General features: G+C 38.3%; 1 protein-coding gene across 1 annotated transcript in view; it reads right to left on the bottom strand.

The window, feature by feature from the left end:
* Positions 1 to 258: 258 nt before the first annotated feature.
* slc1a7a (solute carrier family 1 member 7a) overlaps positions 259 to 11,231 on the bottom strand; it is a 73,972-nt gene continuing 62,999 nt past the window's right edge. Inside the window, exons 9-12 of the mRNA XM_060829578.1 lie at positions 9,229 to 9,363; positions 9,006 to 9,105; positions 5,037 to 5,240; positions 259 to 390 (exon numbers count right to left, since the gene is read on the bottom strand). Coding sequence (XP_060685561.1) covers positions 259 to 390; positions 5,037 to 5,240; positions 9,006 to 9,105; positions 9,229 to 9,363 — 571 coding nt within the window. The remainder of the gene's footprint in view (positions 391 to 5,036; positions 5,241 to 9,005; positions 9,106 to 9,228; positions 9,364 to 11,231) is intronic.

Below are 11,231 nucleotides of genomic sequence, written 5' to 3'. Positions count from 1 at the left end.
ACAGTAGCCTTCAGACATTGGCAGCACTGTCCTTGAATCCAGTAAAAGTTGGCATACAAAAGGTGACAGATTTCAGTGAGCAGCTCTTTCATAAAAAGGAGTCCATGCACAATAGTTCTGGTTTAATTTGAGGTAGGACGGATACCTCCAGAAAACCCTGGGTGACTGGGTCTCTGACTGAGAGACTTCCTCCTTTACCTCCTCTCCATGTGGACACCCTATCATCTTCTCTGCTGCCCTGCTGCTTATCCTGACATGTCATAGGCCAAGGAGCATTGCTGCTACAGTTTCCATTTCTGAAACTAAGTCCAACATGAAACCTTTTTCACATGCAACACCACTCCTGTCAACGTCACCAGGAGGTTGCAAATCACAAAGTATTTCTACAAACTGTTAACAGCCAGGAAAAAATTAGTCAGCAACTAAACGTATGCTTGTTGATGATCCCTTTAATTACAAGCTGCACATCCTTCTTGCTGCTGAATAGAAATTCAGCTGTGCAAAGGAGACATTAAATGGAGCACTGATGCCTGAAATTGCAATGTTGTCTTCAAACCAGCATTACATAATATCATGTCCTGTCAACTCTACAGGCTTATGGGATGTTTTTCTAAAACTGCACTTGCAAACCTCATAACTAGGAAATGAGAGAGCGTTTTAAATAAATAGTGGGAACACTGTATCACTTGTGGAAAGACATGCTCCATGAGAGATTGGAGACAAGGTAAGAGAGTATAGTGGTAAAATGGGGAATGTCGGTCAGAGTATAGCAGAAAGCAGCAAAGAGAAAAAACACGACTAGAATACACCAAGTCTCAAGACTAGATGTTCCAAAGATAACATAAAGATAAAAACTAAAGGCTCTTCAGCTGAATATGCATAGCTTTCATAACAAAGCAAAAAAAATTATAGCACACATTGCTATAAGTAAATATAATTTAATGGCCATTGCAGAGAAGTGGCTTCAAGATGACAAGGGTCAGCTCATGTACATTGTTGTAAATCCTTGAACCTTATCTTTTGCATGGATGTACTGGGCTCCCTCACCTCTGAGGATGGGGATATTGGTGAAGCCTTTTCCTTTTGTATGCCCACCACAATTCACAATTGAATGTGACATGATTTCAGAGCTTAGATTTGATCCATTGGTTATGGAATCACTCACTTTGTCTATCACTTGCTGCTTACGCTGTTTAATATACAAGTAGTCCTGCTTTATAGCTTCACCAGATTGGCACCTCATTTTTAGGTATGCGGCTTGCTCTCCTGCACTGTTGCTTGAACCTTAACTGATGGTAATGGTAGAGTTGGGAGTTATGACAGACCATGAGGTTATAAATTGTGCCTGGGTCCAAATCTGATGCTCATGACCCACAGAGGTACATGGATGCCTCATTTTCAGTCCAATACAACCCCCATTGTCATTCCAAGTAAATTATGTAAATAGTTCCTTGTTTATCATTAATTTCCTTAGCTGCTTATAATGATGCCAATTAAATAAATAATATCTGCTTCATAATCTTTGGTCTTGTCTAAATGTTTGAATCTCATTACAAATACTGTACAATGTGTTCACTTGACAGTAATGTTATTTTGGCACAAAAGTGAAACCACTAACATTGAAACTACAGGAGTGAATTTTGAAGTTAACATCTTTTAATAAATCCATGGTATTGAGATTTTGATGAAGGGCTTATGTCCGAAAAATCATTTCTCCAGCTACCCGGATGCTGCCTGACTTGCTGTGCTTTTCCAGCACTACACTCCTGGCTCTGATCTCCAGTGTCTGCAGTCCTCACTTTCTCCCCATGGTATTGAGATGCCTCTGCTTTGGATGTGGATAAATAACACAATGCTGGCACAGATGCCATGGACATATATGGTGTTTATGTAATGAAAATTCAGCTAAGTGTTTCTTTCTTATTTCACATTTTAAAAATAGGTACCAAAGGTCATTATTGGGAGAATGGAAGGAATTAATGTACTGACTATTTACGTGCAAAATAGATTTGCCAGTAGAGATCATCTGAAAATATGACAACAGTAGCAGGTCCATAAAGTCTCATCTTCATGCTTATCAATCACTGATGGCCTGACGTAGAGTCATGGAGTCATACAGCATGCAATCAGACCCTTCAGTCCATGCAAAACAAGTTTCTCAAACTAAACTAGCGCCATTTGCCTGTGTTTGACCCATATCCCTATAAACCTTTTCTAATCATGTACCTGTCCAAATGTCTTTTAAATGGTGTAACTGTACCTATATTGACCACTTCCTCAGGCAATTCATTCCACACACTGTGTGAAAAAGTTGCCTCAGTCCGTTTTAAAGTCTTTCTCCTCTTGCCTTAAAAATATGCTCTCTAGTTTTGAGCTCCCACTCTGGGAAAAAGACCTTTGCTATTCACCTTATCTGTGCCCCTCGTGATTTTAAAAGTCTCTAAAGTGTCACCCTCAACTTCCTATGCTGCAGAGAAAGATGGCCCAGCCCATCCAGCCTTTCCTTGTAACTCAAATGTTCCAATCCCAGTAACATCCTGGTAAATCTTTTCTGAACTCTCTCCAATTTAATAAACTCCCAGCTCAGCGAACAGAACCACAACAATAATATCCTTCCTATAGCACAGCTACCAGAACTGTACACAGTACTCCAAAAGTGACCTCAGCAACATCCTGTTCAACCTCAACATGAGTCCCAACTCCTATACTCAATGGTCTGAGCAATGAAGGCAATTGTGCTAAATGCCATCTCAACCAACCTGTCTACCTGCTATGCAACTTTCAATAAACTGCGTACATGAACCCCTACATCTCTCTGTTTGACAGTACTTTCCAGGGCCTTATAAGAAACTGTATAAGACCTGCCCATTTTGTTTTATCAAAATGCAACATCTCGTATTAATCTAAATTAAACTCCATCTGCCACATCTCATAGGCAACAGGACTGATCACAGAAAGTACACAATTTTAAAAACAGCATAATTTATTGTCACTCAAAAAAATAAAATCAGGAAAAATATAATGGCAACAATAATGGCAGATTACTTGTAGTTTTGTCCTTCTGGTAAATGAGCTTAAAACAATGAGTCATATAACATTTGAGAATTAATTGCTTTCAATGGACTGACATTGGAAAAAATGCTGAAAGAGACATCGTCAGATATTCTTTCATGAAAATACTATCTCCATTTGATGCACTAAGTAATTTTATACGTGACATTTGTTGTGTTTTAGCTGACATAAAATATTCCACGTCTAAGTGGTAATAAAATCTAAATTTCTCTAACAATAAGCAGCATATAATCTGCTTCAGATTCAGATAATATTAAATGGCAATGCATTTACGCTATGTACAGTGAAACTATTTCATAAAAACGGTACAAGAAATATGACATTAAAATTCATAAAACAATGAAAGAGCATCCATTAGGTGATTACTGGACCATTAGCTGATTAAAACCTGCCAGCCCATTCAAAGTATTATGCCCTGAATCATTGAAAAAAATACATTGTTGATGCCCTCCAATTCTGACATTTCTACGTCATTATTTCAATCCTTTATTGTTGTATGTCAGCATAATTCTGCAATAGAAAGACTGTCCCAGTGAAGCAGAACTGTCACTTGGCAGAAAAAATGATTAGAGAAACTTATTTAAAATGAACTTAGGCAGGATATTAAATCATTCTAGACAATTGAATACAGCACAAAACTAATTGCTAGGACCTGCAAAACCTAATGCTGAGAAAACAACTGATCCAGTATGTTTAGTATAAGATTAAGTTTATCTAGTTTTCTAACATTTATCTTTGAAACTTCCATCGAGCTTCTCTTCCTCATTCCTTCTAAGGATGTAAAACTAGGTAACTATTTAGTTAGCTTGATTTTACTTTTCCTCTACAATAAACAGGCTTTTGAAATGTGATTTTTGCCTTCTTTCCTACTCCCCTTTTATCTCTCTCCTTTAAAACTATCAGATTAAATAGGTACAGCTGAAGTTCTTGGAAGAGAAGTTGTCATGCATCAGGATTTGGGGCTGTAAGTGCTTAGAAGAGATTTTGAATAAGTACATATTAGCATGATGCTATTAAGTTAACTTTGGCTCTCAAGAGCTTAAATGTGCAGCTTCCAGGAATGAAGATTAGTATTTGTAAAATATGTCTACCCAGAATGGAGCTATGGAGCTTCAACAATTTACATAAAGTGTTAGCTGGCAAGATTCTTCAGTTAACCATTCTTGGAGCATGAAGAGCTGGTGTGTGTGTGTGTGTGTGTGTGTGTGTGTGTGTGTGTGTGTGTGTGTGTGTGTGTGTGTAAAGTCATGTCTTTGGCCTTCTAACCAGCCATAACATAGAGATTTAGAGGGTGAATATTTTCAGGGCTTTATCTCACTTGACAATCATCATTTCATTCAGTAATGCATCCAGATTCTAACATTGGAGATTGTACTTTATGGAAGGAAAGACATTTTAAAATTAATCAGTTCAGAAGGTTTCTGATATAGCTTTGGAGTAGGTAGGACTTGAATGCAGACTTTCTAGTTCAGAGGTAGGGATTTTATTTACCACTGCACTACACGAGCCCCAGGGAAGTTCCTAGATAATTCTTGAAATTTCTTCTTTTTTGCCTCTTCATAGAATTAGAACAACATGTACCTGCTTCCTGAACTCCCTAGAATGGAGACAACCCATTAGAGAATGAGAGAAAGGAATCAGGAAAGATAGAAAATGCTAAAATCAGATATGTTTAATTTGCTACCTAATTTTAGCAGGTGAAACAAATATAAGAATGTACCTTCTAAATTATTCCATTGTAAATTCAAGAAATAACCAAATAGACATGTGATATTTATGAAAATAGACAAAGCATGAATAGGTCACATTGATACACATTAACTGCGCATCTCCAGCACTACCATCCATCAGATCTACATTTTAACTTCTCATGAATATTTAACATTTCCAGCTCTGAGGTAGTCATACATTTTACCAATATGGCATGAAATACTCTTGTTGAATATACATTTGCGTTACTATACTTTGGTCTCTAACTCATCTATTTCAATGGTACAGTGATCCTTTTTGGTGCCGAGACCCAACTCTATTTGTACATTATGGGATCCATCTGGGGTAATAGCATAGATTTGTTTGTTTGACTTGTTAGCATCATTCGTGCATCCATTTCTCTGATAGGCCATGATTGGATTAATGCTTATAGGTTTTGTTTCACCAATCAGTGGAACCTAAATAAGATAAAATAATTAGATGATTAGATAGATCACTCACCGTTGCTGAACAATTTGATAAATTGGCAATTACTCACGCAATGATTAATCGGTATTGGCAATACAGTTAAGATGATAAGTTTCAAAATTATCAGTGTAAGTTCTAATTTTCATTTCATGGGCAGTTGCCCAATGCAGTGGATTACTCATCTATTACTGAACCATATGGTTTAAATTCCATTGATATAATTAGGCAGAAAAGCAAGACAACTGACCCAGTCTCCTGCATGATCACTCAGTGACGATGTAAATTTATTCCTGTGTCCCAAGTATTGAATCAAACAGGTTCTATGGAAGGTAAGGATAATGGATAGCATTTCAAGATGCCAGGACATCATGTATAAGAAATCCAAAACAGTGTGAATTCAGTCAGTTACTATATCTAAGGGGCATATTATATAGCATGAACTTGTGATATTAATTGTACTTTTCTCTTTCAGTCTCCTGCTCCAGGTGCAAAGGTGAAATTGACCTGGGAAACTCAGCTAGTTTTATTTCAGCAAAAAGGCATGGCATCTGGTTCACTGACTATCATCTCCTTATAGATAAAACAGAGAAAGTGGCAAGGGATACACATCAAACCCCCCCATAGCAGCCATGGTTGACAGCCTTGATTGTTCATGTCTTTATCTCCCCCACCCAAATGTTTAGACTACGGTGATTCCTCTCACTAGAACACATACTTTTCAAAATTGTCAATATGCAAAATGCCCTAATAGACTCTGATCCAGCCACAAGTTCTGTTCTGTGCTAGGAGCACACCCATTCCCAGTTGAGGCCAATAGAATGATACACTGTAATAAGTATCTCAGTTCCACATAGCCTACACACCAGGGCTCTCCTTGACAGTTAGCTCGAGGTTACTTTTTAATTTTCAGGGCACGTTTTTCATTCTCACTAATTCATTTATTAGGTGATGCAGTCATGCAGTAGCAATACCTTCTGGATTTTTTGGTGACATATTTGGACTGAAAAGCAGAATTAGAATTCATCAATATCCCCATATAATGCTTTATGAAGGCTTCTAATTTGTAGAGTCAATTCCACAATGCTTCTAGCATTTCATATAGTGGCTGCAGATGATGCATTGTGAGAAATCACATGCATGTAGCAGTGATTTTGCATCTATTAGAATCAATGGATCAAAAATCTCGCCTTATTTCTCACAATATTATTTCTGTGAGGGCTGCTCCCCACTTGGAAACTTGGAATTGTTTCTTATGTTTGAAATGCAAACCTGTTGCCAACATGCTGGAACCAGAAGTTGATTCCACAGACATCATTGTGTTGCAACCACCACTATTGTCTCTCCCTCCACACCCTGTTATCTTCAGAAATGCACTCTGCATTCCCCTGGCAACCCTCTCACTGCCCCCTTCACATCGCTTTGCTGTTCCCCTGACCAAACCCCTGAACACTCAGGCATAAATACAAAGTTAGAAGGTTTAATTTCCATCTAGTGAAATCTCTGGATGGCCCTTTGCATCATTTTCTATTAGTTAGGAAGTATAACATAGCCTTCACATCATAAACTTCAGCAAAATGGTACATCATGGAGTGTTAGAATGTTTGAAGTTCAAACATAACACACATACAACTATTACTAATGGGCCACCATAATGATGGCAAAAGATCACCAGAAACTGCACTTATATGCCAATTAAGCTGTAGTGTCTGATTAGGAGAAACCTTAGGAAATTCTAAATCCAGCTACAATCTGGCAGGGCAACATATCTTAAAAGAGGACTGTCCCTCAATTTTGTTCACCATAGTAAGTGTTTAGGATTAGTTTCAGTGCCCCTTCTCACTGTATTTAAAAGGTTGCTACTGGTAATCAAAGTCAAGTGACTTCAATATAACTGCAGAGACAGAAAGCCATAAGACAAAAGCAAATGTTGTGTCCTCTTCAGTGATATGAGGAGCTGCTGTGTAGGTAGGTAATGATTGAGCATTGCATGATCTCAAGCAATCCCTTTTGGGACATAATCAATACATTTTGTGGATAGGAAATTACAAAATATGATGTAAATCATTTCTCCATTTTCTGAAGGCCACTATCAATAATGATCAGAATTTTTTTCTCCAGCCAGTACTAATAACTGACAAGTCCAAACACAAACCACAAATGGTACTGGTAAGATTTAGAGTGAGCTCTACACTGAGCTGAAGTTTGCCCAGGCAGATCATGGACAGGACATGTCTGCATGGAGTGCACTGTATAAACAGAAGTCTCATTGAATCTGTTCACTATAAGGAAGCAGTTTCAGCAAAACATCATTGGGCTGATACTGCTCCTCCAGGTACATTTAATATTCAAGATGATCACCAAAAGCTGCTTCCTCAAATAAAGTGGAGGTTGAAAAATAGCTTCTGGATTTGGTGAAGAGTGCAAGGAGACTTCAGTTTTGTTTTTTGAGCTGCCGTCTGAGTGATGATTCATAGTGTTTGAGTCACACAGATTTGTGTTGCAATTTCTGGCCACAATAAAGAAAATGCAAATAGCAGGAAAATAATTAAGATAATTGTAAGCCATGGCTCTTAAGTGCTTTCAGATTATTGTAGTTATCTATATTAAATTACTTAGTAACATGCAGCAATCAGAAATAACCAATTCAAAACTTGATGTGTAGGGAGTATGTTGGATCAATTATGTTTTTTTTAATATTAAAATGTTTTGTAAGGCCAAGGGGAATTGACTTAAATTGTTTCTGCTGATTTTCTTTGGCATAAGGTTTTGTGTCACCGTCACAAGGAAGCTGAAAACTGTGGAAGTGCATGAAATATCTTTGATTAAAAGCCACATAATAGAATCACAGAACCTAATTCTCTGATAAGGTTGGCACTGTCACCCATCCTATCACATGGAAAAGATTTGGACTAACCAAATTCAACTCTCAGCAGTAACTGGAATCTGGTGGTAGTCAACTGGTCACCCATTCCGCATTCCACCAGATTTTCCTTTAGTAATGTAATTCTATAAAAATCAGGTCAGGTGTTTACCAGGTAACATTGTCAAAATAATGACAGGCTGTTTTTCTTTCCTCACCTTAAATCTATTTGGAGGAAATATTTTCTTCTGAAGAAGTTACCAAGGCAATATCGTACACATCAAAAAAAAAGGCATGGTCATGTTAGTCTCAAGCAAATACATTGTAAGTTCAGCATGGAAAGGTTCAGGGACAGCAAGAAACAGTCACTTCTGCAAGAATAAACTAACACTGTCAGAGACTGTATTTAAAAAGTTCTAATATTTTCTGGGCATTGAGAAGATAGTTTAATTATCGTAATCACTGTTCAGAAGTTTTGCTTCCTGCCCTAAAAGAAGTGCAGAACTATGGGTGTTAGCTTCTGGCATCTTGCCGAAAGATGTTACATTCTGAAGGCAAATCTTAGAGAATGTAGAATGAGTCCACATGGCTGTCTTAATTGAAACTGATTCTGTCTTCACCTCATATTCACACTCTTTTCAAGAGATGTCCAGGTTGCTTTGCCTGTGACAAATTAATTTAGATCAAAGGTCAAACCTGGCATCTTTTTTTGCTGAAAGACTTATTGTCATAGCAGATAATCAACAGGTACAGCCACTGTGCTATTGCTTGAACATTACAAGTTATTTTCCATGTCCAATCATCAGATGTCCAGCCTTTAAAAGAGTTAATAAGCCACAAAGCACATCTGTTGAGTAAAACCAAGTTTGAAAAGAGAACAAAATAATTTTCCTACTTCATCATTTTCCTGAGCGAAATTCTTTCGGCAGATATGAGCCATGATTCCAGCTGCCAAAGCATCTCCCAGGACATTAATCATGGTCCGAAATCTATCCCTTTCAAAAAAAAAGCCACTAAATGTTAGCACTCTGTTAAAATACCAGCCAGCCAGGTAGAAACAACTTCTTGTAAGGTTTATAAATAGCAAAAAAAGGAAAAATCTTTGCTTTACAACTTACAGTGCCCAGTCTACTGCAATTATTAGAGTGATGTCATCTGTAGGAAGACCAACAGATGTCAAGACAATAACCATGGTGACCAGTCCAGCTTGTGGGATCCCTGCTGCACCTATGCTGGCTGCTGTGGCTGTTATGCTGCAAAAATAAACAATAACAAGATATTACTGTAAAGCGGAAATCCAACTTTTAATGAATGTTTGCTGCTTTGGCATCTAATTCTTCTCTTGTGATTGAGACTGGGCACTTTATCCACATCTCCTGCAATCCTGTGAAAAAGCCCAGAGAAAATGAAAGTGATATAAAGAATGATGCCATCTTCAACTTTGACTTCCTTTTTGTACACTTGATTACTCAGTTCTGCACAATTGGCAAAAAGACTTCTGCAGAGTTGTGTTGTCCAAAGGTTATGTCAGACAGTGTGACATGCGATTGAGGCATGGCCTACATTATTACAGGAAGTGATAGAATGCTACATGAACTTGCTCTCTTGTAGATTTGCGGCAAGCTGAAGTCACAGTAAGATTATTCTTAAATAAGTTCTCTTCATATCAGCAGACTCTAAATATTCTTTAGTAGAACAACAAACTAAGATTATAATAAGTTGAAGGCATCAAATTGTTGCTGCTTTATAATTCCGGCTGAAGATAGATACTTTCTAAAACCTTTCCAAAGCATTCCTGATGAAGGGCTTTTGCCTGAAACGTTGATTTTCCTGCTCCTCGGATGCTGCCTGGCCTGCTGTGCTTTTCCAGCACCACTCTAATCTAAACTCTGGTTTCCAGCATCTGCAGTCCTCACTTTTGCCTACTTTCCAAAACCTTGTTTATAACAGGTTATTTGACCACAAGAGCACCACTGTCAAGTTTGTGAAGTAACTCCACAGAGACCAGTATCCCATCACCAAGTCACTCTTTATTTATATGTGGACAATCCTTGGCACTGATCCAGCTCCCTCAGAGCCAATTCTAAGAGAAGAGAACCTCTGATACTCCTGTCCTTATTTGTCAGCCAGGGCTCCCTGATTGGACCAGATTAACAGCCCCAATCAGGAAACTCATATCCGAATACAATCTTTACAGCTCACTATCATTGTGTTATCTATCCAAAACATGTTTATTGTTTTGATTTCAGGAAAACATCCATATTGAAGCATTCAGGAATGCCTGATGAAGGGCTTATATCCGAAACGTTGACTCCCCTGCTTCTCGGAAGCTGCCTGACCTGTTGTGCTCTGGCAGTGTCACCCTTTTGGAAGGAATGTAACAAGTTGTGTATTTTAATACTGGTTTTGGAATCTAGAGTGTGCTAGCTGTTGTATGAGTGACTGGGATTGGTAAGGGGGACTGGGGAGGGGGGTGGTGGCAGCAAGCTGTTATATTGGTACTAAGAGTTCGTGTACACACCATAGCTCCCAGGCCTCATTTTACATTAGAGATTTAACTCCCATCTGAAGCCATTAGGTATTACTCCCAGCTGGTGGGAGAATGTGGGGATTTGGACAGCAGGAGACTACTGTTTGCAATCTAAGAGAATGGTCTATGGTGCTGCAGTAAATGGCTGAAAGGAATTAATAGAAAACCTGTGGTCTCAATGGGATAAGAAGGGGGAAGCAAGGAGGAGCAATGCCTGAAGGCTCCAAGGGAAACATCAATTCCCATTGGCCTACAATTAACCACATCACCACAGTTAGCTTTTCAAACTGCTTAACTTTCTGGATTTCTTGTATCCTTTTCCTGAAAGATTTGTCCTGGCAAAGATATCACAAGAGGTGTGGTTTCCCCATACAGGCCTCTGGGTAAGATTGCAGCACGACGCTATCTGCATAATCATTCAAGGATTTTATCAGCCTCCTGAGCTTCTGAAAATTAAAACTGAAACTCACTAAATCAGAAGGTGAATCCAATGTCATTTTAACTGTCTCCACGTCTATTAACTGACAGATGGAAGGCTCAAATTCCATGGAGATTTTCATTTTACTATGGAAATGGTGAAACTACTCCAAT

Source organism: Hemiscyllium ocellatum, chromosome 9, assembly GCF_020745735.1.
Source record: "Hemiscyllium ocellatum isolate sHemOce1 chromosome 9, sHemOce1.pat.X.cur, whole genome shotgun sequence".
Taxonomy (NCBI): Eukaryota; Metazoa; Chordata; class Chondrichthyes; order Orectolobiformes; family Hemiscylliidae; genus Hemiscyllium; species Hemiscyllium ocellatum.
The sequence above is the reverse complement of the archived record's forward strand: the minus strand, read 5'-3'. Positions and strand labels throughout refer to the sequence as shown.